Here is a 27004-nt window from a genome sequence, read left to right as displayed (position 1 = left end):
GCCATCTTGGCCCTTGTTGCCCCACTTGCCAGGTGGCCCCACATCCAAGAACTGATAAAGGCAGGATGACCTGGCCATCTTAGCTCATCTGATGGGCTACTCTAGCTCTAGAGTCCCTGTCGAGTCAGCTAAAACTGTCTTGGGACCTGCATGGAGCTCACTACTTTCCCCCTGTGCCACTCCTGTTCCCTCCCATCCTTCCCACGCCTGTTGATCCCAAGGGTGCTCCCTCATAAACATCCTGCACTCCAATCTCCATCTCATAATCTGCTTCCAGGAACCTAACCTGCAACAGGCCCTCGGTCCTCTCTTCTTCTCCCAGCCATCACTTTCAGGGAACATGCATTCATTCACCTGAAGTTTGCAGGCACCATTCAACTGTTAAAGTGTTTCGCATCCGTTTTTCTATTACTTTCATCCTATACCGACTAGCTCCACTTAACATGTGGAGAAACTGAGGTCGGAGTGGGGGCGTGACCAGGCCAGCCTAAGGCCGCTGCTCTAATGAGAAGCTGAGCTCTCAGATTTTTGCTTCCCTGTCCCTGACAAGTCGCTGTTTCCTGGGACAAGAGGGAGCCTCACTGAAACGAACTCCGGTCTCAGGGGACAGAATCCTGAAACCCTGGCTCTGGGGTCTGGGGCAGGGGTGCGCTGCCTCAGGACAGACGGGGAAACTGAGGTCCAGAGCCGGGCATCCACCGCCTGCGGAGGGAACGAGAACGCGGCGCGTCCTGCCTTGCGGGCCGAGCGGCGCCAGAGCCGCCTCCTCCCGCCCCCCGCGCTAGATCCCCCCGCCCCGTCTTTGCCCTCGCGACGCCGCCACCTCCGGAACAAGCCATGGTGGCGGCGACGGTGGCAGCGGCGTGGCTGCTCCTGTGGGCTGCGGCCTGCGCGCAGCAGGAGCAGGACTTCTACGACTTCAAGGCGGTCAACATCCGGGGCAAACTGGTGTCGCTGGAGAAGTACCGCGGATCGGTGAGTGCGCGGGGTCTGGCGGCGCCGCGGGGCCTGCTGGGGGCGCCCCGCAGCCCGGTCCCCCGCGCGGTGTGGCTCCGAGGACGCTCCAGCCGCGCTGCCGCCAAACCCCGGCCCCCGCCCCACTCGGCCGTGACCTCTGGCGCGGCGCCCCCATCCCGCGCCCGGCCCGGCCCGGCCCGGCCCGCGGCTACGTGGCACGGCCTTGGCGCGGAGGAACCCGAAGCGCTCGCAGTCGGCGCCCACTTCGCTACCGGCACCTTTGGGCAGCGGGGTCCAGACCTTCGCCGGGAGGCCGGGCACCACTGCCCAGCCTTTGCCATTCACGGGTGAAAAAAGTAACCGTAGCATCGTGCGGCCTTTCCCTCTCCCGTCCGCATTTTCTGCATCTGGAACGGGGAGTGGCTGATTCGGAGTCCAGTGAAGAACACTGTGGAGATCAATGTGCAGGGCAGAGGGAGTTATTTCAGATGCATGGAGACCTCACACGGATCATCCTTGGGAGAGGGCACAAAGGCCCAGAGAGGGCAGGCATTCGCACAAGGTCACACTACACTAGAAAGACGGGGCCTGGAAGAGAACCCCACCGCCACATCTGGGGTCCTCTCTAGGCCAAGTCCTTAGATGGCAGCTCAGGGGCACACATAAGAGTCATCCAGGCTAATTGCCCCCTCCTTACCAAGAGGGAATCTAAGCTCAGAGAAGACTTCGGAGAGGAAGGGTATCTGGGTTGAGTCTTTGAATACGAGTGGATTTTAGCAAGACTAAGAAGCAAACAGCAAGAAGGGGTGGGGGGCGCGGGGCCAGGAGTTCCAGCTGTTGTGCTTCAAAGAGTCTAAAGCTGGAGGCTAAGAGTGGTGGAAGATGAGGCTGAAACGACTGGCAAGGGAGCAGGCGGGACCTTGAACACTACATTGAGAGGCCTGCATGTCACATTATGTGCAGTGAAGAACTTCCAGAGTGGACCTCTTCGGGATGGACCTGGGGACTGGTGTGAAATGGCTGGGGAGTTGAAATCTAGTGAACAGGTGGGCCAGCGTCCAGTTTTGGATGAACCACACAAAAATAGATGTCAACATTTTTCTCTTGGGAACAACACCATCTTTAGTGAAGACCAGTACTCTATAAGCCTTGAAATTTTCGATTTTGCTGGGAGTCTTGGGGGCAGTAATCCCTGTCTTGATTGTCCCCCAGAGTGTCGTGAGTTTCAAATCAGATGAAGGCGTGAATGCACTTAGTAAACTGTAGAGTGCTTTGCACCTGTGTTTGGTGGATCCCAGCAGGAACTTCATTTAGAACTCTGGGCAAAGAACCAAGAACAGGGCCTGTTCCAATTCAGGCCTCCTGTTCTCTCTAGGGCAGCTCACCAGAGAGCCCCAGGTTTAGCGTCTGACCAGCTCTGCTACTTATTAATTCGTTGTTCATTATTGAACCCCTACTGTGTACTAACTAGATACTAGGTCAGGCCCTGGGGATACAGTGGTGAACAAAACAGATACATTTCCACTAAATGGAGCTTACATGGGGTAAGGAGAAGAAAGACAATAAACAAGGAACTGAGAAATGCACAAGGTAATTCCTAGTAGTAGTAAGTGCTAAGACAAAAATAGAACAAGGTCACACAGCTAGTAAGACAGTTAGAATTTGAACCCAGACAGTCCAGCTCCAGAGTCTATGCTCTTAGTTGCCAAGTTCAGCAGTAAACCAGGGAACAGGGAGTCCAGAAAAGCTGTAATTGTTGCTGAGTTAACCCAGGCTAGGCCTGCTACTTGGGCAATATGCTCATTCCTTCACCTGCAAACATTTACTGGCTCCTACTACATGTCTGACACTGGGTCCAGCTCTGATGACATAGTCATGAGCAAGATTGACATGGTTGATGCCCTCAGGCTAATTGGGACCATAGTCATTTACACCAGTATGGATGAATGGGTGACCACTTGGGAATGTGTGGGGTTATGTGTAGTGTGTGCGTTTGTGAATGGTTTACTTCTTCTGTGTACAAATCTGAGTCTGTGTCTGTGCTTGTATATGTACATATGTAAATTAACTGTGTGTACTTGGGTGTGTCTGTCTGTGTTTTGGTTTCTAAGGACCAAGCTTTTTGGTTTCAGGGATGGAAATAGAAGCCAGATTTTCCCCCTTCCAAAAGAGCGGGCAGACATGCAAGTTGTGAGTTAAAAATAAGCAAGCTTTGGCCGGACGCAGTGGCTCACGCCTGTAATCCCAGCACTTTAGGAGGCTGAGGCGGGTGGATCACAAGGTGAGGAGTTCGAGGCTAGCCTGGCCAACATGGTGAAACTCCGTCTGTACTAAAAAAATACAAAAATTAGCTGGGCATGGTGGCGTGTGCCTGTAATCCCAGCTACTCAGGAGGCTGAGGCAGGAGAATTGCTTGAACCCGGGAGGTGGAGGTTGCAGTGAGCCAAGATCGCGCCACTGCACTCCAGCCTTGGTGACAGAGCAAGACTCTGTCTTTAAAAAAAAAAAAAAAAAAAAAAAAGCTTTAATGTTCTCATTGCCCAGGGATTCAGCAGGGGGAAAAAAAGGAAGAACTCTAACTGAGGAAGGGAGTTAAGAGTCCCAGTTTCTCCCCATTCCAGGCACAGTATGGTGTATGCTGACCTCAAATTGAGGAGGGTGTTCTAATAGCCAGTGGCCCCAGGCATGGGTCCTTTCTCACCTGGTGGAGGTAGGGTACAGGAGGTACAGCTCAGTGGTTCAATCACCTAGCCCAGTAGTTCTCAACTAGGAGTGATTATTCCCTTTAGGGCACAATTGGCAATGTCTGGAGACATTGTTGATTGTCAAGACTGGGCATCTAGTGGGTAGAGGCCAGGGATGCTGCCAAACATGTGATAATAAATAAACAGGACATCCCCCTGACAACAAAGAATTATCTGACCCAAATGTCAATTATGGAGGATAGGGCTAGGCTGCGTAGGCACCGGGTAGGGTTTTAAATCCATTAATAATATATACCTAGAAGCTAAAAACATAGCATTTGAGCCAAAATTCTAATCAAAGTCCTGTAATCAAGTTCCATTAGCCAGCTTTGTATTTATTGCCTAAAGGCTTTAATAAATTTAAGGATTAGTCTAATGATAAAAGAAAGTGGTAGGCTGGGCATGGTGGTTCATGACTGTAATCCTAGCACTTTGAGAGGCTTAGCTGGTAGGATTGCCTGAGGCTAAGAGTTTTTGAGTCCAGCCTGGACAACATGGCGAGAACTGTCTCTACCAAAAGTAAAAATTAAAAAATTAGCCAGGTGTGATGGCACGTGCCTGTAGTCCTAGCTATTTGAGAGGCTGAGGTGGGAGGATCACTTCAGCTCAGAAGTTTGAGACTGCAAACGGTTGGGGGGATGTCCTGTTATGATTATGCCATTGCTCCAGCAACAACAACAACAAAAGTGGTGTGTGTTCTCTGGAGAGGAGGGGGACAAAAAGGTGATTGCCCTGGGGTTATGAGGGTTCTTTTCTCAAGAAAACCTGTGTCTGTCTATGTTCCCATGCAGGCGTTTGTGTTTGTGTGCACACTTACTCATTCATCTGAAACTTACTGAGACTTTTTCATATGCCAGGCCCAGAGATGAAGTGGACATAGCTCCTGCCCTCAGTAGGTTCACATTCTAGAAGGGAGACTGACACATTGCAGAGTGGCGAGTGCTAGCTGACTGAGCCAAAAATTGAGCCCAGGTCTCCCTTTGTACCCCCTCTTATCAGTTCTCAGTACGTGCTCACCAGTATGTGTGCCCCAGTCTGTGGATGTGCTGTGTGTGTGGGCACGTGTGGTGTTTGCTAACATATGTTTGTATTGTGGTGCATGTGCATACCTATTTATGTATGTTGTATACTTATGTTCACAGATGTTCATGTATGTGTGCACACATCTGTAAGCTCCTGAATGTTTGATTTCATATGTGCCTGTCTGTGTGCATGTGTTTGTGTATGTGTGAGAGCACTGGACACACATTTACATATGTGTACACAGTGTTCTTGTATGTGTGAGGCAGTATTAACTGTTGAGGGAGTCACATATGTGGATGTGTCAGGGCATGTACAGGTTCATGCCTCTTCACTGGCTTGTCTGGGCTTTGTTTTGTTTTGTTTCTGTCATACAGGTGTCCCTGGTGGTGAATGTGGCCAGCGAGTGCGGCTTCACAGACCAGCACTACCGAGCCCTGCAGCAGCTGCAGCGGGACCTGGGTCCCCACCACTTCAACGTGCTCGCCTTCCCCTGCAACCAGTTTGGCCAACAGGAGCCTGACAGCAACAAGGAGATTGAGAGCTTTGCCCGCCGCACCTACAGTGTCTCATTCCCTATGTTTAGCAAGATTGCAGTCACCGGTACTGGTGCCCATCCTGCCTTCAAGTACCTGGCCCGTAAGTCCTGGTCTCTTCATCCCCTCACACCTCCCTCAGCTGGCTGAGGCCATGGCTCCCTGGGCAGCAGAAGCCACGGGCTGGTTGGGTGACCTGGGGCCCCTTCCCCTTCCTGATCATCTCAGGTAGACTGATGCTTTGTTCCAGCACTAATCTTTGAGGAGAGTGGAGGCAGGTACAAGCTGAGGGGTATTCCTGCCTAAGAATATCTCCATACCTGCTGCCTCTCACTTGTCCCTCAGAAGTCACTCTTTTGGACTTTTCTGGGATCCTGTTTTCACATTCAGGGGCTCCTAGAAGGAGACATTTAAGTCAGTGTGAACTAGATGAGTTTATGGACATACGATGGAGAAACCAAGGCATAGACAGGGGAGGCCACGTGCTTGGAGAAAGCTGACCAAGATAGTGGACAGGCATCTTCACCCTGAGTCAGTGGCGGAGTCTGTAGGCCATGGAGGGAGACCTTCTAAGCTAAAATACCAGATCTTAGTATTTGAGAACAAGATCCCTTCTCCAGCTGCAGAAGCCTCAGAGCCACAGAATGGGGTCATGGGCTAAGCTTGCCATTCTGACCATTTCTTCACTCAGGCCTTCTCCTTTGGAGGCCCCATTTTTGCCTTTTCTGATTCCGTGCTTCTGGTGGCCTTTGTATCCCTTGCCACCACCCCACCCTGCAACCCATTCACCTGGAGGAGTAAATGAGAAGCAACAGTGCAGCAAACAAAAGGTCCCTTACTGCGGCAGGTTTGTGTTTTGCTCTGTGGCTCAGTCCTAATGTTTATTTTTTTCTCTGTGTTCTTTTATTAGTTCCTTCCCAGTTCTCACAGTTATAGATCAAACCCGGCCTTGCTTTTAGAAGCACCTGGGGAGCTCTTAAAAATGCACAAGGCTGAGACCTACTGAAGCAGGGCCCAAGAATCTTTATTTTAAGCACTCCCCTGACCCCCAGTGATTCTGATGAAACCAGTCCATTGGAAACCATTAAAACTGAATTAGAGAATAGGGTGTAGACTATTCAGTAGTTCAAAGTCATTAATAAAGGAGGATTTGATACCACTTTATCAAGCACGTCACAGAATCCTACAGCAGTCATTCTCAACCTTGGCCCCACTTTGGAATCTCCCAGGGGGCTTTTGAAAAATGCTGATGCCTGAGCCTCATCCTCAGAGATTCTGGTTGGAGTGGTCTGGGGTGTGGACTGGGCATCAGGATTAGCTGCCACCAGGGAAAGATGGACACTGAGAGTGAAGTCCCAGGAGAGGGTACGCGGGGTAGCACACTTTGCTCTCCTTCCTTTTTCTCTAGAGACTTCTGGGAAGGAGCCCACCTGGAACTTCTGGAAGTACCTTGTAGCCCCAGATGGAAAGGTGGTAGGGGCTTGGGACCCAACTGTGTCAGTGGAGGAGGTCAGACCCCAGATCACAGCGCTCGTGAGGAAGCTCATCCTACTGAAGCGAGAAGACTTATAACCACTGCGTCTCCTCCTCCACCACCTCATCCCGCCCACCTGTGTGGGGCTGACCAATGCAAACTCAAATGGTGCTTCAAAGGGAGAGACCCACTGACTCTCCTTCCTTTACTCTTATGCCATTGGTCCCATCATTCTTGTGGGGGGAAAATTCTAGTATTTTGATTATTTGAATCTTACAGCAACAAATAGGAACTCCTGGCCAATGAGAGCTCTTGACCAGTGAATCACCAGCCGATACGAAAGTCTTGCCAACAAAAATGTGTGGCAAATAGAAGTATATCAAGCAATAATCTCCCACCCAAGGCTTCTGTAAACTGGGACCAATGATTACCTCATAGGGCTGTTGTGAGGATTAGGATGAAATACCTGTGAAAGTGCCTAGGCAGTGCCAGCCAAATAGGAGGCATTCAATAAACATTTTTTGCATATAAACCAAAAAATAACTTGTTATCAATAAAAACTTGCATCCAACATGAATTTCCAGCCGATGATAATCCAGGCCAAAGGTTTAGTTGTTGTTATTTCCTCTGTATTATTTTCTTCATTACAAAAGAAATGCAAGTTCATTGTAACAATCCAAATAATACCTCACGATATAAAATAAAAATGAAAGTATCCTCCTCATTTTCCATAGTCTCCCTCCCTAGAGGTAAACAGTGTTAGCAGTTTGGTACAAAGGCTGCCAGGCCTTTGGTTAAGCCAATCATCATTGCCCAATAAGAACTCACTGAGTGACCAGGGCCACTGCACTCCAGCCTGTGCACTCTAGCCTGGGCGACAGAGCGAGACTCCGTCTCAAAAATAATAATAATAATAATAATAATAAAAAAATAAAAATACAAAAATTAGCCTGGCATGACCGGGCGCAGTGGCTCATGCCTGTAATCCCAGCACTTTGGGAGGCTGAGGCGGGTGGATCACCTGAGGTCAGGAGTTTGAGACCAGCCTGGCCAACATGGTGAAACCCCGTCTCTACAAAAATATAAAAATTTGTCGGGCATGATGGCAGGTGCCTGTAATCCCAGCTACTCTGGAGGCTGAGGCAGGAGAATCGCTTGAATCCGGGAGGCAGAGGTTGCTGTGAGCGGAGATCACGCCACTGCATTCTAGCCTGGGCAGCAGAGAGAGACTCTGTCTTAAAAAAAAAAAAAAAAAAAAATTCACTGAGTAATCCACTAGCCAAAAGTACACCTCAATAACAAATAGGCAAAGGAGATGAATAGATAGTTCACGGAAGACTATAGATGCATAATAAGGATACAAAAAGATGTCCAGCCTCATTGAAGTTGGAAAGTTTTTTGTTTGTTTGTTTTGTTTTTGTGATGGAGTCTAGCTCTGTCGCCCAAGCTGGAGTGCAGTGGCGCAGTCTCGGCTCACTGCAAGCTCTGCCTCCCAAGTTCACGCCATTCTGCCTCAGCCTCCCGAGTAGCTGGGACTACAGGCACCCACCACCACGCTCAGCTAATTTTTTTTTTTTTTGTATTTTTAGTAGAGACGGGGTTTCATCGTGTTAGCCAGGATGGTCTCGATCTCCTGACCCAGTGATCCGCCCGCCTCGGCCTCCCAAAGTGCTGGGATTACAGGCGTGAGCCACTGTTCCCGGCCGAAAGATATTTTTTTAATGATAATACCCCTGGTTGGCAGGGATGTGAGGAAGTGGGCATTCACATAAACTGTGGTACGATAAACTGGCACAAGTGTTTGGAGGGTGATTTGGCAATATCTTTTAAAACAAAATGCTCATACCTTTTGTTTTTGCTTTTTGTTTTGAGACAGGGTCACACTCTGTTGCCCAGGCTGAAGAAGAGTGGCTCGATCGTAGCTTACTGCAGCCTTAGCCTCCTGAGTAGCTAGGACTGCAGGCACACGCCACCATGCAACATAGTGGGACCCCACCTCTACAAAAAAATATTAGCTGGCCATGGCAGTGCATGCCTGTAGTCCCAGCTATCAGGAGGCTGAGGCGAGAGAATTGCTAGAGCCTGGGAGGTCAAGGCTGCAGCGAACTGTAACCATGCCACCGCACTCAGCCTGGGTGACAGAGGAGACCTTGCCTCAAATTATAAACTAATATGGTTATTAAAATGAATGAATGAAGTCTCCATATGCTACCATAGAAAGTTGTCCAAAAGTGAAAAAATGATAAGTTGTAAAACAGAATGAACACATTCACGTACCCAGAAATACCAGTATGAACAAGTGTAATGTTTTTATTAAAAATTTACAATGTTGCTGGGTGCATTAGGTGGCTCACGCCTGTAATCCCAGCACTTTGGGAGGCAGAGGTGGGAGGATTGCTTGAGCCCAGGAGTTCAAGACCAGTCTGGGCAACATGGCAAGACCGTGTCTCTGCAAAAAAATTTAAAAATTAGCCAGGCGTGGTCACTCACACCTGTAGTCCCAGCTACTCAGGAGGCTGAGGCAGGAGGATTATTTGAGCCCAGGAGGTTGAGGCTGCAGTGAGCCGTGTTTGCGCCACTGTACTCCAGCCTGGGCAATGGGAGTGGACCCTGTCCCAAATTTTTAAAAAATTTACAATGTTAAGTGGGAGGGAAAGAGAGAGGGAAAAATATAGACCAAACTCTTAATGGTGGTTGTCTGTGAGGGGCTGAGGTAGGATAACAGGAGTCATTTTCATTAAGTTTCTGTAATGTCAAAATAAGTTTTTGTATGTCAAATCCATATTTCACCTTTATATAAATGTGGAAAGGTGGCTAAAAATTGGGGTGCAGCCTAGGAAACATAGTGAGACTTCATCTCTACAAAAAATCAAAAAATTAGCCAGGTGTGATGGTGCACACCTATAGTCCCAGCTACTCAGGAGGCTGAGTGAGGAGAGTCACTGGAGCCTGGGAGTTTGAGGCTGCAGTGAGCTATGATCACGCCACTGCACTCCAACCTGAGCAACAGACCAAAATACCATTTAAAAAAATGGGGTGATGGGCAGAGTCACTGGTAGATAATTCATTGGCCAATAAGAATTTCAGGTGTACTTTATCTAAGGTCACTCTTCTAGAAGTCTGGAGACTCAGATTCAAGTTCCTGTTGTGCCCCTGACTCACAGCAAATTCTTCCCTCTCTGCTGTCCTCCGTTTTCTCACTGGACAATGAAAGGGTTAAACCGTGCTTAGGATTTTCACAGTCTCCCTTCATGGTGCTTCTCAAAAGCTAACAAAAGTAAAGTGAAGGCTGTCCACGGGGTGACCACAGCCCCTCCTATGGTGGCCTCTCAGCTGCCCTTACACACCCTCCTCTTAGCTGCAGCTCTGCATGTACTTGTGTGCATGCACACACACACAGTGAAGCCCAGCTTGCACACATGTTCACACTGGACATCTGGGAACCACAGTCTCCTGCAGCTACCTTCCTCCCTCCATACCCACTGTCTCCACCACCCGTATGTATGCCTCCCCTCACTGTGCTCACCAAGGCCATCACTTAGTGCCTTATCGTTAAAGCCAATGAATATCTCTCACCTTGTCTTCCTTGACCTCTCAGCTGCATGTGACACTGCAGACTCTGCTCTTCTCCCTGGCACTTGCTCGGTCCTTGGCTTTCCTCTGTCTGTCTTCTCTTAGTTTCCCCCATCTCTCTAAGTGTTCCTTCGTTCTCAGTGTCAATGTCTCTCCCTTCTCTATCCACCCCTTCCCTGTTGGTCTTCCATGGGGTTTTAGTCTGATCTAGTTTCTCACCCCATATACCCTTCTGTAGCCAGCTCATTTTTTTCCCATGGTTTTGACCACCATCTACACCCTGCTGACACCCAGATCTCTATATCCATGCAGGACTCCCATCCACCTGCCTCCTGGGCATCTCTACAGATACCTCAATTCAACATGGCCAGAACTAAATTCACCCTCATCTTTCCCCAACACATCAGCTCTCCCTTCCACTCTGCCTTGGCAGCCCCTGGAGCTTTCTCTTTCATACACCACTTACTTATCACACTCTATTCCCATCACTTAAGAAACTGCCCTCCCTTCCCTCTCCTGAGCACAGTGCTAGGCCCTTAATAGATGAAATTAAATTATGTCATAAGCCTTTGGAGCACCAACTCCATGCCTGCTCCTGCCTAAGCCCTATCTGGAAACCAAAGATGAGCAAGCCCATTTCCTCAGAAATTTAGAGTCCATCTGAGGACTTTACGCTCCCAATTAGCCCTGCGTTTCTGTGGACTTCATCAGCTTCTGCTGTTCCCAACCCCCCTCTAATACATGCAGGAGTCCCCTAGGAAAAAGTTACTTTAAATCCTTATCAACAGTCACCTTAGTCATTGGTTAACCAGTATCTGCTAAGATCTTGGTTTTAAATTAATCCCTTGGTTATCAAATAACACTTGAGTAGTTAATATTTGATTATCTACTAACACCACCTTAGTTATCTTCTAACACCTTATTTACAAGCCAATATTTTATTTATTCAGTTATATCTTAGGATTTAGTAGTTTAAAAGTATTTGCTATGTCTTAGTTATTAATCAAATTTTCTTTCTTTTTTTTTTTTTTTTAAACAAGGTCTTACTCTCTCACCCAGGCTGGAGTGCAGTGGTGCAATCACAGTTCACTGCAGCCTCAACCTCCTAGGCTCAGGCAATCCTCCCACCTCAGCCTCCTGAGTAGCCGGGACCACAGATGCTCACCACCATGTCTGGCTAATTTTTGTATTTTTTGTAGAGATGGGTTTTTGCTGTGTTGCCTAAGCTGGTCTTGAACTCCTGGGCTCAAGTGATCTGCTCTCCTTGGCCTCCTAAAGTGCTAGGATTACAGGTGTGAGCCACCACGCCCAGCCTTAATCAATATTTTAGTTACCTGATCCCTTAGCTCTCTGCTGAGTTTAGAGTAGATTAGCAAGTCAGAAACCATCAGTTAGGAGTTTGGGGAAGAGGTCATTTCTGAATATGGAAAAATACAGGCCTTTGTCTTTTACTGAGCTCTCCTATCACCCTCAAACGATTCTCTTTCAACATCACCCGGCCCCAGGTCCTGAGAGAAAAGGAGGTCCCATCCTAATTGCTTATTTGTTTCTCTGAGCCAGGCTGGAGGGGACTTCCTGGAATGTTGTGATTGGCAGGGACTTTCATTCATCAACAAATATTTCTTGAGCACTGCATATCTGTCAAGTTCTCCCTAAGTTCTAACTGTACATCAGCAAACAAAATGGGCATGTTCCCAGCTGCTATGGCTCTTAGAGAATAGTGGAAAAGATAAACATTAAACAAATAGTTATTCTGATTATTATGTGATTACAATTATGATAAGCACAGGGATTATGATAAGTACAGGGAGCTGTGAGTGTGTATAAAAGTGGCACTTGACCTATTGTGGGATTCAGAGACTTCCTTGAGGAATGACGTTAAAGCTGAAAGCTGAAATTTTAATAAGAGTTAGGGAAAAAATGGTAAGGAAGTCCTAAGCAGATAGAGTGGCTTGGGCAAAAGCCTAAAGGAAGGAAAAGGCTGATATGATAGAGCTAGTGCTGCCTGGAGCCACACGATAAGGAGAAGGACCAGAGAGGTAGGCAGATGCCAGATCGTGCAGGGCCTTGTGGAATCTAAGTGAGAAATGATGTGACCTGGCCTAGCATGAAGCATCTGTCTTCTATTGGTATAAGAAGATCTTCCTTAGAGTCCCAAATCTGACGGCCAGAAATAAACCCTGGGGCAGAGGCAGTCATTGAACCACTGGTAGAAGAAGGCTGTAGCTGAATGCGGTGGCTCACGCCTGTAATTCCAACACTTTGGAAGGCTGAGGAGGGTGGATTACCTGAGTTCAGGAGTTCGAGACCAGCCTGACCAACATGGCAAAACCCTGTCTCTACTAAAAATACAAATATTAACCGGGGGCAGTGGCTTCTGCCTGTAGTCCCAGCTACTGGGGAGGCTGAGGCAGGAAAATTGCTTTAACCTGAGAGGCGGAGGTTGCAGTGAGCCCAGATTTCGCCACTGCACTCCAGCCTGGGCAAGAGTGAGGCTCCATCTCAAAAAAAAAAAAAAAAGGAGTAGGCTGTTCTGCTCTGGGGGCTGCCTGGAGGACAGGTCACCACGGAGACACCTGTGAAAAGCAAGCAGCCCTGAAATTCCCCAGCTCTCTAGCTGAGCCAGCCAAGGGGTAGCTGAGAAGATTGCCAAGACTGGAGTCCCTACTAACCACCTGCTTTCACAGATTCCTGGACACCCCTGGAGTGATTACATTGCAGATAGTCCTTTTTTTTTTTTTTTTTTTTTTTGAGACAGAGTCTCGATCTGTCGCCCAGGCTAGAGTGCAGTGGTGCAGTCTTGGCTCATTGCAACCTCTGCCTCCCCAGTTCAAGTGATTCTTATGCCTCAGCCTCCCAAGTAGCTGGGACCACAAGCACGTGCCACCACGCCCAGCTACCTTGTTTTTGTTTTTGTTTGAGATGTAGTTTTAGTCTTGTTGCCCAGGCTGGAATGCAATGGCGCTATCTTGGCTCACTGCAACCTTCGCCTCCTGGGTTCAAGCGGATTCTCCTGCCTCAGCCTCTCAAATAGCTGGGATTACAGGCATGGGCCACCACACCAGGCTAATTTTGTATTTTTAGCAGAGATGGGGTTTCACCATGTTGGTCAGTCTGGTCTTGAACTCCTGACCTCAGTTGATCTGCCTGCCTCGGCCTCCCAAAGTGCTGGGATTACGGGTGTGAGCCACTGTGCCTGGCCCAACTTTTTTGTATTTTTATTAGAGATGAGGTTTTGCCATGTCGGCCAGGCTACTCTCAAACTCCTGGCCTCAAGTGATCCTCCTGCCTCAGCCTCCCAAAGTGCTGGGATCTAAGCTTGAGCCATTGCACCCCGCCCAAAGACCACATTTTAAGAAAGAAACACTGCCTGGGTACAACAAAAAGTCTACAGCTTCCTCCCCACATACCCTTTAATCCCTACATCTTAGTCCTCACCTGTGGCTTCTACCACTTTGTGTGAGGATAGAGATTTGGTGGTTATAACAGGAACTCAGAGGAAACAGAGTCTCAAATGAAGTAGAAGTTTATTTCTATCCCATGTGAAAGTCAGACCTCTACTCTGCTCTATGAACTCTCAGGGGCCGAGGCCTATAGCTCTGCCATCCCTAGGATCTTGCCACCATCTGCATGACCCAAGATGGCTGACCACCTTGACCATATTCTTTTAAGGGCACTACAGCACATCTTACAGGTCAAAAGAACTTAGTCACATAGCCACACCCAGATCACTAGGAAATAAACTTTTTTTTTTTTTTTTTGAGACAGAGTCCTGCTCTGTCACCTAGGCTGGAGTGCAGTGGCACGATCTCAGCTCACCACAACCTCCGCCTCCTGGGTTCAAGTAATTCTCCTGCCTCAGCCTCCTTGGGATTACAGGCATGCACCACCATGCCTGGCTAATTTTTGTATTTTTAGTAGAGACGGGTTTCACTATGTTGACCAGGCTGGTCTCGAACTCCTGACCTTGTGATCCACCTGCCTCGGCCTCCCAAAGTGCTGGGATTACAGGCATCAGCCACTGCGCCCGGCCAGAAATAAACTTTTTATGCTGTGTGGCCATGTGCCCAAATGAAAATCAGGGCTTCCGTTAACACAGCAGAGGGGGAGAACAGATGTTGAGGGGCCATTACTGCCCCACACCTTAATATCTTTCACATCTCTCCTGTCTCCTTCTTTCTGCTGCATTCTGCCTCCATCTTCATTTCAGATTGTTTACTTTGTGTTTCTTTTTTTTTTTTTTTTTTTTTGAAATAGAGTCTCGCTCTGTCACCCAGGCTGGAGTGCAGTGGAGCAATGTTGGCTTACTGCAACCTCCACCTCCCAGGTTCAAGAGATTCTTCCACCTCAGCCTCCCGAGTAGTTGGGATCACAGGCACCCACCACCATGCCAGGGTAATTTTTTGTATTTTTAGTAGAGATGAAGTTTCACCATATTGGCCAGGCTAGTGTCGAACTCCTGACCTCAAGTGATCCCCCCGCCTTGGCCTCCCAAAGTGCTGGGATTACAGGTGTGAGCCACCGTGCCCAACCTGGGTTCCTTTAGAGCAGCCAAATCGCTATCCTCACACAGAGAGATAGAAGCCACAAGTAAGGGTTAAAGTGTAGGGATTGCCCAGGCACAGTGGCTCACACCTGTAATCCCAGCACTTTGGGAGGCTGAGGCAGGCAGATTGCTTGAGCCCAAGAGTTTGAGACCATCCTAGGCAACATGACAAAACCCCATCTCTACAAAAAATACCAAAATAATTAGCCAGGAATGGTGGCACGCACCTATAGTCCCAGCTACTTGGGAGGCTGAGGCAGTAGAATCGCTTGAGCCCAGGAAGCAGAGGTTGCAGTGAGCAGTGATCACGCCACTGCACTCCCTCCTGGGTGACAAAGCCAGACCCTGTCTCAAAAAATAAAAATAAAAATAAAAAAATAAAAGATGTAGGGATTGAAGGAGACATGGAGATTTATCATCCTTCTAGATTATCTCTTTGGCCCCAGCTCCCTCCTCCAATCCATCTTTCACTTTGCAAGCTGAATGTTCTAAAAAGCAAATCTGAACACATCAGCTGTCTGTTTCAGTGTGCTCCCAACACCAAACTGCTTGCTGTGCTCTCTTTTACACCTTCTTCCCATTGCACAGGTGGAAATTATTTTCCTTGCCTGAAATTGCTGGGCGTTTTATCTCCAGGGTATTCCTTTAACCTAGCAAGTGCGTGGCCCATAGTAGGTGTTCAACATGCATTTGCTGATTGACTAACCTTATTGTCATCATCCATGTCTGTTTCTGAATGTCCCAAGAACTATCTGAACTCTTGTACCAGCTAGGTTCCCCATGAAAGACTCAATTCCTCCCAGGGAGGGGGTTGACCACTCTCAGTGAGATGGAAAAGCCCAAGCAGAGGCCCCTTCTTCCTAATCCCTTAGAATATCAGCTCTCTCTTCTGATCACAAGGCCAATCAAGCCCCACTCATCATTCTCCAGAGGGGAGTCCCAGGGCCACAAGAGACCTGGTATTCATGACGATTGCATGGGAAATACTTATATTTTTAAAGTATTCATTGTTTATCTGAAATTCAAATTTAACTGATCATCCTGTATTTTATCTGGCAACCCTAATGTAGGGTTGAGAACCATGTAGTAGGGAATTGAACTAGATAACCTATAGAACCCTCTCAACTCCAGGAAACAAAGATTCGAAGATTCTTTTTTAAATTTGTATTTACTTAGTTTTTTAGAGACGGGGGTCTCACTATGTTTTCCAGGATGGATTAGAACTCTTGGGCTAAAACGATCCTCCTGCCTCAGCCTCCCAAGTAGCTGGGATTACAGGTGCATGCCACCACACCTGGCTCCTAAGATTCTTCTAGTTTGCCTTATTCCTTCCAGTGAAAGCAGAAACTCTTCTTAGGATTATAGTAAAAGAGTTGAGAACAATAACTAACAGGTGAATTAACATAACAAATGACAATACCCCCTTACTCGCTGTGTAACCTTGGGACAGTCACTTAACCTCATTGAACATCCATTGCTTCATTTAGCCAATGAAAGGAAACTGAGATTTTATCTAATAAATGCCAGGCACTGTGTAGACACTTCCTTCTATGAGATCTCTTGCCTAGGACAATCAGACAAAATACTGTCTGAGAAGGCACTTTGTATGTGGGAATAGGCTGTAACAAATGTAAAATGGTGTTACCGTTAGTATCATATCTGTCTCCAGTTTATTTCTTTTACTGCCCCTTAGCAGGAAAGAAGCTTCCTTAGTTCCATCATATTGTAGAGGAAGAACGTCATTGTCCAGGACTCTAGACTATAGAGCAGTGGTTCTTTTTTTGTTTTTTTGTTTTTTGTTTTTTGTTTTTTTGAGACAGAGTCTTTCTCTGTCTCCCAGGCTGGAGTGCAGTGGCACAATCCTGGCTCACTGCAACCTCTGCCTCCTGGGTTCAAGTGATTCTCCTGCCTCAGCCACCCAAGTAGCTGGGACTACAGGCTTGCACCATCACGCCCAGCTCATTTTTGTATTTCAGCAAAGATGGAGTTTTGCCATTGTTGGCCAGCTGGTCTGGAACCCCTGACCTCAAGTAATCCACCCGTCTCGGCCTCCCAAAGTGCTAGAATTACAGGCATGAGCCACTGCATCCGGCCAGAGCAGTGGTTCTTAACCGGGAGTGATTTTATTTCTTGGGGGATATTTGGCAGTATCTGAAGACATTTTCTGTTGTTACGACTGGGCGGTGGATGTTACTGGCATTTAATAGGCAAAGGCCAGAGATACTGCTAAACATGCTACAATGCAGAGAACTGCTTCCCACAACAAAAAATTATCTGGGCTGGGTACAGTGGCTCACACCTATAATCCCAGCACTTTGAGAAGCCAAGGCAGAAAGATCACTTGAATTCAGGAGTTCAAGACCAGCCTAGGCAACATGGCAAAACTCTGTCTCTACACTTAAAAAAAGGCTGGGCACAATGGCTCACACCTGTAATCCCAGCACTTTGGGAGGCTGAGATGGGCAGATCACTTCAGGCTAGGAGACAGAGACCAGCCTGGCCAACATGGTGAAACCCTGTCTCTACTAAAAAAAAAAAAAAAAAAAAATAGCTGGGCATGGTGGTGGGTGCCTGTAGTCCTAGCTACTCAGGAGGCTGAGGCACAAGAATGGCTTGAACCCAGGAGGCGGAGGTTGCAGTGAGCTGAGATCCTGCCACTGCACTCCAGCCTTGGCCACAAAGTGATACTCTGTCTCAAAAAAAGATTTTTTTTTCCAGCTGGCCGTGGTGACGTGTGCCTATAGTTCCAGCTATTTGGGAAGCTGTGGTGGGAGGACTGGTTGAGCTCAGGAGGTCGAGGCTATAGTGAGCCATGATTGCACCACTGCATTTCAGCCTGAGTGACAGAGAGAGATGTCCAAGATCACCCAGCAAGTCAGTTGCCAAGTAGCAACTGGAATCCAGGCTGATCTGATCCTAAAGTCCTGGCCTTTCCCTATATTCCTTGTTTCCTGGACTCTGGTAACACTCCAGCAAGGGGAGGGAGGGTTTACAGCAAGCTTGTCAAACCTGTAGCCCATGGGCCACGTGCGGCCCAGGATGGCTTTTGAATGCAGCCCAACACAAATTTGTAAACTTTCTTAAAACATGATTTTTTTTTTTTTTTTTGCTTAAACAAACAAACAAAAAAGGCCGGGCACGGTGGCTCAGGCCTGCAATCTCAGCACTTTGGGAGGCTAAGGCAGGTGGATCACTTGAGGTCAGGAGTTCGAGACCAGCCTGATCAACATGGAGAAACCCCATCTCAAATAAAAATGCAAAATCAATCAGGCATGGTGGCGCATGCCTGTAATCCCAGCTACTCGGAAGGCTGAGGCAGGAGAATTGCTTGAACCTGGGAGGCGGAGGTTGCGTTGAGCCGAGATTGCACCATTGCACTACAGCCTGGGCAACAAGAGCAAAACTCCGTCTCAAAAACAAGCAAGCAAACAAACAAAAAACAAACAACAAACAAACAAAAACTCATCAGCTATTGTTAGTGTTAGTGTATTTTATATGTGGCCCAAGACAATTCTTCTTCTTTCAATGTGGTCCAGGGAAGCCAAAAGATTGGACACCCCTGGTTTGCAGTTAAAGACACTGATTCTAGGAAAGGGCCATTCACCCAAGGCACAAAATTCTTGGAGTAAGTTCCAGAAGTGGCTGATATCAGGATGAAAAAGAACCATGAACATGATAAATGCTTAATAATGTGTCAAGTGCTGAACTCATGCTGAGATCAGAGAAGGAGGTAGGCAGAGGCGGTGTCTCCTTGAACTTTGGGGACAGGCATCCCCAGGACAAATCCCAATTTCTACCATTCCCGGCTGTATTTCTCTATTCTAGAGAAAGCCAGAGTCTGAAGCTGTGATTCTTAAGTAAGGTGATGGCACACAGATGGTGCTCAATGAATGGTATACATACAGTCAAGACAGCAGATACTGAAAGAAAGAATGATGTGCTGAAAGTTGGTCACAGAAGAGCTTGCCGCAAGAGGGGTTTCTTCAAGCCAGGCATTGAAGAATGGGAGACGATTTAAGTAAGCAGAAGGAGGGAAAATCACGTGGACAAAAACCTACGAAAGAAGGCTCCTTTCCCCAGTCAGACTAGCTGAATCAGAGGCTTCCTGTAGGAAAGATGAGGTGGGAATATTGGAGAAATAGGGAGAGTTCAGATTTTAGAGGTCAGACTGGAGTAACTGGGGCTACTTCAAAAGCTCTGATCAAGTCTTCAGAAGAGCTCTCTGTTGACAAATGTGTGGTGGGAAAGAATCAAGTGGTAAAAACACACAATTGTCCAGAGAAAAAACAATAGCACAATTTTACCTCCAAAATCAAAAGAATTCTCTTCATCATTATACTGGACAATGTAATAATGCAAGAATAATAAATAAAAGGCACCTCCTGAAAAGTAAAAGTAAAACTGCCTTTATTCACAGACAACACAATCACGTACATAAAAAATTCTAAGTAACCTACAATGAAGCTACTAGAACTAATAAGTGAATTTATCAAGATGACAAGATACAAGGTGAATATACAAAAGTAAACTGTATTTATATATATTAGGAACAAACAATTAGAAAATGACATTAAAATGCCATTTCAAGGCTGGGCACAGTGGCTCACGCCTGTAATCCTAGCACTTCGGGAGGCTGAGGCAGGCAGATCACTTGGGGTTGGAAGTTTAAGACCAGCCTGGCCAACATGGCGAAACCCTGTCTTTACTAAAAATACAAAAAGTTAGCCGGGTGTTGTGGTGGCGCATGCCTGTAATCCCAGCTACTCGGAAGGGTGAGTTGGGAGAATCGCTTGAACCCAAGAGGTGGAGGTTGCAATGGGTTGAGATCGTGCTACTGCACTCCAGCTTGGGCGACAGAGAGAGACTTTGTCTCAAAAAATAAAAAAAAATAAAAAATAAAAAAAGAAACGCCATTTAGAAAAGTACCAAAAATAAGAAAAAGGGACAAATTTTACAAAATACTGTAAGTCCTATACACTGAATATAAAATATTGCTGAGGTAAATTAAAGAACTAAATAAATGAAGAGACAGGCCAGGTGCGGTGGCTCACATCTGTAATCCCAGCTCTTTGGGAGGCCAAGGTGGGTAGATCACCTGAGGTCAGAATTTCAAGACCAACTGGGCCAACATGGCAAAATCCCATCTCTACCAAAAATACAAAAAAATTAGTCATGTGTGGTGGTATCCACCTGTAATCTCAGTTACTTGGGAGGCTGAGGCAGGAGACTAGTTCAAACCCAGGAGGCAGAGGTTGCAGTGAGCCAAAATCATGCCACTGCACTCTAGCCAGGGTGACAGAGCGAGACTCTGTCAAAAAAAAAAAAAGAAAGAAAGAAAGAAAGAAAGAAGGAAAGAAGAGATATACCATGTTCATGGATTGGGAAACTCAATATTAAGATGTTAACACTCTCCAAATTTATCTATTGATTCAATGCAATCCCAAGCAAAATCCCAGCAAGTATTTCTGTATTTGACAAACTAATTCTAAAATTTATATGGAAATGCAAAGGCCCTAGAACCACAAAAACAACTTTGAAAAATAAGGGCAAAGTTAGAGGACTTATACTACCTGATTTAAAGTTATTAATTTTTTTTAGATGGAGTCTCTCTCTGTCACTTAGGCTGGAGTACAGTGGCCCAATCTCAGCTGGCTGCAGCCTCTGCCTCCTGGGTTCAAGTGATTCTCCTGCCTCAATCTCCCCAGTAGCTGGGATTACAGGTGGGCACCACCAAGCCCAGCTATTTTTCTATTTTTTAGTAGAGATGAGGTTTCACCATGTTGGCCAGGCTGGTCTCAGGTGATCCACCTGCCTCAGCCTCCCAAAGTTATGGGATTACAGGCATTAGCCATTATGCCCAGCCTCAAGATTTATTTGTAAAGCCACAGTAATTAAGACAGAGTGGTATTGGCTCATGGATAGAAGGACAGACAAAGGTTAATGAAATGCCTGTACTCCCAGCACTTTGGGAGGCCAAGGTGGGCAGATCATGAGGTCAGGAGATTGAGACCATCCTGGCTAACATGGTGAAACCCCATCTCTACTAAAAAATAGAAAAAAATAGCCAGGCATGGTGGCAGGCACCTGTAGTCCCAGTTACTTGGGAGGCTGAGGCAGGAGAATGGCATGAACCAGGGAGGCGGAGCTTGCAGTGAGCCAAGATAGTGCCACTGCACTCCAGCCTGGGTGACAGAGTGAGACTCCATCTCAAAAAAAAAAAAAGATTAATAAAATGGAATAGAAAATCCAGAATCCGACATGTATTGTTGATTTTTGACAAAGTTGTCAAGTTATTTCAATGAGGAAAGGCTAGTCTTTTCAGAGAATGGTTCTGCAACAACTGGATATCCATGTGTCAAAAGTGAACTTTGACCTTTGTTTTACACCGTACACAAAAATTAACTCAAAATGGACCAAAGACATACATGCAAAATCTAAAGCTATAAATATTCCAGAAGAAAACACAGAAGGAAATCTTTGTAATCTTAGGGTAGGCAAAGATTTCTTTTTAAACAGACACAAAAGCTCTGACTTTAATAGAAAAAGGTGATAAAGAAGACTTTAGCACAATTAAAAATTTTTCTTTTAACAAGACACTTTTTAAAAAAAAGAAAATAAGGCCGGGCACAGTGGTTCACGCCTGTAATCCCAGCACTTTGGGAGACCAAGGCAGGTGGATCACGAGGTCAGGAGATCGAGACCATCCTGGCTAACATGGTGAAACCCCGTCTCTATTAAAAAAATACAAAAAAAATTAGCTGGGCATGGTGGTGGGCGCCTGTAGTCCCAGCTACTCGGGAGGCTGAGGCAGGAGAATGGCATGAACCCAGGAGGCGGAGCTTGCAGTGAGCGGAGATCGCACCGCTGCACTCCAGCCTGGGCAACAGAGTGAGACTCTGTCTCAAAAAGAAAAGAAAAGAAAAGAAAAAGGCAAGCCCACAAACTGGAAAAAATGATTTACAATAATATATTTGATAATGAGATTTGCATCTAGAATATTTAAGAACAGTTATAACTCAATAAGAAGATAAACCTATAGATTCAATGTAATCCCTATTAAAATTAAAATGTCATTTTTCACAGATATAGAAAAAAGTTCTAAAACGTATTTGGAACCACAGAAAAACTCTGACCAGCCAAGGCAATCTTGAGCAAAAAGAATAAAGCTGGTGGCATCGCACTACCTGATTTCTTGCTATATTACAAAGCTATAATAATTAAAACTGCATGGTAGTGGTATAAAAATAGACATATTGACCAACAGAACCAAACAGAAAGCCAAGAAATGAATGCACACATTTTCATCCCATTGATTTTTAACAAAGGAGACAAAACCACACAATAGGAAAAGGAAAGCCTCTTCAATAAACGGTGTTGGAAAAACTGGATATTCACATGCAGAAGAATGAATTGGTCTTACACCATATTCAAAAATCAACTCAAGGCCAGGGGGGTGGCTCATGCTTGTAATCCCAGCATGCTGGGAGGCTGAGGTGGGCAGATTACCTGAGGTCAGGAGTTTGAGACCAGCCTGGCCAACATGGCAAAACCTCGTCTCTAATAAAAATACAAAAAAATTAACCAGGCATGGTGGTGTACACCTGTAGTCCCAGGTACTTGGGAGGCTGAGGCACAACAATCACTTGAACTTTGGAGGCAGGGGTTGCAGTGAGCCAAGATCACACCACTGCACTCCAGCCTGGGAGACAGAACAAGACTAAAAATACAAAAATTAGCCAGGCATGGTGGTGAGAACCTGTAATCCCAGCTACTTGAGAAGCTGAGGCAGGAGAATCACTTGAACCTGGGAGGCAGAGGTTGCAGTGAGCCAAGATTGCACCACTGCACTCCAGCCTGGATGAAAAAGCGAGTCTCTGTCTCAAAAAATAATAATTATTATAATTATTCAAAGTTACCCACACATGGTGGGGCACACCTGTAGTCCCAACTACTTGGGAGGCTCAGATGGGAGGATCACTTGAGCCTGGGAGGTTGAGATTGTAATGAGCTAAGATCATGCCACTGCACTCCAGTCTGGGCAACAGACCAAGACCCTGTCTCAAAAATTAATAATAATAATAATAAAATAAAACAAAAAAGTGGGCTGGGTGCAGTGGTTCACGCCTGTAATCCCAGCACTTTGGGAGGCCAAGGTGGGTGGATCACGAGGTCAGGAGTTTGAGACCAGCCTGACCAACATGGTGAAACACCATCTATACTAAAAATACAAAAATTAGCCAGGGGTTGTGGTGCACGCCTGTAGTCCTAGCTACTTGGGAGACTGAGGCAGAAGAATCACTTGAACCAGGGAGACAGAGGTTGCAGTGAGCCGAGATCACGTCTCTGCATTCCAGCCTGGTAGACAGAGCAAGACTCCGTCTCAAAAAAAAAAGCAAGGAAATAAGTTGTTTTCATAACATAAAAGTGTGAGGTGATGCAGCAAAGTCTGATGCAGAAGCTATAGCAAGTTACCCAGAAGTTCTAGCTGAGATAATTGATGAAGGCAGCTACACCAAACAACAGATTTTCAATGTAGACAAAACAGCCTTTTATCAGAAGATGCCATCTAGGACTTTCATAGATAGAGAGGAGAAGTCAATGCCTGGCTTCAAATCCAAAGGACAGGCTGACTCTCTTTTATTAGGGGTTAATGTAGCTTGTGACTGCCAGCTTTTTTTTCTTTCTTTCTTTTTTTTTTTTTGAGAAAGGATCTCACTCTGTCACCCAGGCTGGAGTGCAGTGGCGCAATCTCAACTCACTGCAATCTTTGCCTCCTGGATTCAAGCAATCCTTCCCTCAGCCTCCCAGGTAGCTGGGACTACAGGTGCACGCCACCATGCCCAGCTAATTTTTGTATTTTTTGTAGAGACAGGGTTTTGCCATGTTGGCCACGCTGCTCTCAACCTCCTGAGCTCAATCAATCCACCTGACTTGGCCTCCCAAAGTTCTGGGATTACAAGCATGAGCCACCATGCCCAGCCTGAAGCCAATGCCTCTTTACCACTCAGAAAATCCTAGGGCTCTTATGAATTTATGCTCAATCTGGCCAGGCATGGTGGCTCATGCCTGTAATTCTAGCACTTTGGAAGGCCGAGGCAGGTGGATCACCTGAGGTCAGGAGTTTGAGACCAGCCTGGCCAACATAGTGAAGCCACATCTCTACTAAAAATACAAAAATTAGCCAGGCATTGTGGCGTGTGCCTGTAGTCCCAGCTACTTGGGAGGCTGAGGCGGGAGAATCACTTGAACCCAGGAGGCTGAGGTTGTAGTGAGCCGAGACTGTGCCACTGCACTCCAGGCTGGGCGACACAGTGAGACTCCATCTCAAAAAAAAAAAAAAAAAAAAGAATTAAGCTCAATCTACTCTGCCTGTGCTGTATAAATGGAACAACGAAGCCTGGATGACAGCACATTTGTTTATAGCATGGTTTACTGAATTCTAAGCCCACTATTTAGACCTAGTGCACAGAAAAAAGATTCCCTTCAAAATATTACTGCTCAATGACAATGTACCTAGTCAACCAATGGCTCTGATGGAGATGTACAAAGAAGGAGGTTAATGTTGTTTTAATGTCTGCTAATATAACATCCATTCTGCAGCCCATAGATCAAGGAGTAATTTTGACTTTTAAGTCATATTATTGAATAAATACATTTCCTAAGGCTACAGCTGCCATAGATAATGATTCCACTGATGGATCTTGGCAAAGTAACTTTCGTTTGCACTGCAAAACCAAAAGTTTTCTATGACTTGTTTTATTGTGATATTCACTTTATTGTGGTGGTCTGGAACTGAACGTGCAGTATTTCTGAACTGTGACTGTATCTGAATAGCTAATGAGTTCATGAAAAGATCTTTATCATTAGTTGGCCCTGCACGGTGGCTCACGCCTGTAATCCCAGGCCTCTGGGAGGCTGAGGCAGGCAGATCAATTGAGGTGAGGTGTTCAAGACCAGCCTGCCCAACATGGTGAAACCTCTCTACCAAAAAATACAAATATCAGCCGGATGTGGCTGCATGTACCTGTAGTCCCAGCTAAACCACTTGGGAGGCTGAGGTGGGAGGATCACTTGAACCTGGGAAGCGGAGACTGCAGTGAGCCGAGATTATACCACTGCCCTCTAGCCCGGGCAAAAGGGTGAGGCAGTTGAGACCCTTTCTTAAAAAAAAAAAAAAAGTCTTTTATCTTAGCCGTTAAGGAAATACAAATTAAAGCCACAATGAGAAAACACTTTACACCTGTAAGAATGCTAAAGTAGAAAATATTGACAATATCAAGTGCTAGTGAAAACATGTCGCAATTTCTCTCTCTTTCCCCTCCCCTCCCCTCCTCTTTCTTTCTCTCTTTCTCTCTTTTGTTCTTTCTTTCTCAATAGGGCTGTTGTGCAGGCTGGAGTGCAGTGCGGCACAATCAGCTCACTGCAGCCTTGAACTCCCAGGCTCAAGTGATTCTCTTGCCTCTGCCTCCTGAATAGCTAGGACTATAGGCCTGCGCTACCATGCCTAGCTAATTTTTTTTTTTTTGGGGGGGTAGAGATGGGGTCACGTTGTGTTACCCAGGCTTGGCAATTTCTTATAAAGTTAAACATATATCTACCCTATAATTCAGAAATTCCACTCCTAGGTATCCAGCTAGGAGAAATGTAAACACATGTCCCAAAACAAAGCATATTTGCAAAAATGTTTATAGCAACTTTATCCATAATAGCCCCAAACTAGAAACAACCCAAATGCCCATTAACAGTTGAATGCACAAACTGTAGTATTTCTATATAATACAGTATTACTTAGCAATAAAGAGGAAGGAACTACTTGTACATAAAACAGTTTCTGTGTATCTCAAGGATGTTGTGATGAGCAAAAAGAAGTAAGACCCAAAGAAGGACATGCAATTTGATTTCATTAGTATGCAATTCAAGAAAAGGCAGAACTAATCTATATGGACAGAGAGCAGAGCAGTGGTACCTAAAGCAAGGCTCGGAGAGAAGAGAGCTGGTTGCAAACGGGCACAGTGGGCGGAGATACGTGATGGAAAACTGCTGTATTTTGACTGTGGTGTTGGTTTCATGGATATACATGTTTGTCAAAACTCACCAAGCTGTACACTTAAGCATATTCTATGGTTTGTAAAATAGACCTCAATAAAGTTGATTTTTGTTTTCAAGGTAGAGTCTCGCTCTGTCACCCAGGCTGGAGTGCAGTGGCACAATCACAGCTCACTTAAGTCTTGACCTCCCAGTCTCAAGCAATCCTCACACATCAGCCTCCCGAGTAGCTGGGACTACAAGCACATACCACCATGCCCCGCTAATTCTTTTCTTTGTTTTTAGGGATGGGATCGCACTTTGTTGCCCAGGCTGGTAAGTTGATTTTATTATATTTACTTATTTTTTTGAGACAGAATCTCACTCTGTGCCCAGGCTGGAGTGCAGTGGCGCAATCTCGGCTCACTGCAACCTCCGCCTCTGGGGTTCAAGCAATTCTTTTGCCTCAGCCTCCCAAGTAGCTGGGATTACAGGCACCCGCCACCATGCCCGACTAATTTTTGTATTTTTAGTAGAGACAGGGTTTCACCATGTTGGCCAGGCTGGTCTCAAACTCCTGACCTCAGGTGATCCACCTGCCTCTGCCTCCCAATGTGCTGGGATTACAGGCATGAGCCACCACACCCAGCCGGTAAGTTGATTTTAAAAGAAAAAAAAAACTCAAAAAAGTATCATTGTTTGAAATAGCAATAAAAAATTGGAAGAAACCTAAATGTCCAAGAGAATGGATAATAAATCACCACATATTCAATAACTGAACGATATAGCACAATGAATAAGCTAAATAGAGTATACATATCAGTATAGACAAAGCTCGCAAACAGAAGGCTGAGTGAAAAAGCGGGTTCCAGGAGAATACATGCAGCATGATGCTATTTATTTAAAATTTAATTACATGCAAAGCAATTCCACACATTGCTCAAAGATCCATGCATATGTGAGCATAAATAAGAATATGGGAATAATAAATACCAAATTCAGGAGTGTAGTACCTCTTGGGGAGGAGGGAGGAGTATGCAAGGGACTTCAAACCGGATCAATCAAATTTTTTTTTTTTACATTTTATTTTATTTACTTTTTTATTTTTTAAGCTGTTCCTTTCAGAGCA

The 27004-nt window shown here is 46.1% G+C and overlaps 1 protein-coding gene across 1 annotated transcript; it reads left to right on the top strand.

Annotated features, from left to right (window-relative positions):
• The first annotated feature begins 798 nt into the window (after window positions 1-798).
• On the top strand, window positions 799-7455 carry GPX7 (glutathione peroxidase 7). Its single transcript, NM_001145837.1, has 3 exons — window positions 799-975; window positions 5099-5360; window positions 6666-7455. The coding sequence occupies exons 1-3, from the start codon at window positions 838-840 to the stop codon at window positions 6827-6829; spliced, it is 564 nt and encodes a 187-aa protein (NP_001139309.1). The 5' UTR covers window positions 799-837; the 3' UTR covers window positions 6830-7455.
• The last annotated feature ends 19549 nt before the right edge of the window (window positions 7456-27004 follow it).

The sequence above is a fragment of the Pan troglodytes genome, chromosome 1 (assembly GCF_028858775.2).
Source record: "Pan troglodytes isolate AG18354 chromosome 1, NHGRI_mPanTro3-v2.0_pri, whole genome shotgun sequence".
NCBI classification, from domain to species: Eukaryota; Metazoa; Chordata; class Mammalia; order Primates; family Hominidae; genus Pan; species Pan troglodytes.
This window is presented reverse-complemented; position numbering and strand designations above follow the sequence as displayed.

What these genes read in the sequence shown, in the direction of transcription:
- GPX7 (NM_001145837.1), top strand. Translation starts at nt 838, where the DNA reads ATGGTGGCGGCGACGGTGGCAGCGGCGTGGCTGCTCCTGTGGGCTGCG. An exon ending in TGGAGAAGTACCGCGGATCG is followed by an intron (nt 976 to 5,098) that starts GTGAGTGCGCGG and finishes TCTGTCATACAG; the next exon opens with GTGTCCCTGGTGGTGAATGT. An exon ending in TGCCTTCAAGTACCTGGCCC is followed by an intron (nt 5,361 to 6,665) that starts GTAAGTCCTGGT and finishes CTTTTTCTCTAG; the next exon opens with AGACTTCTGGGAAGGAGCCC.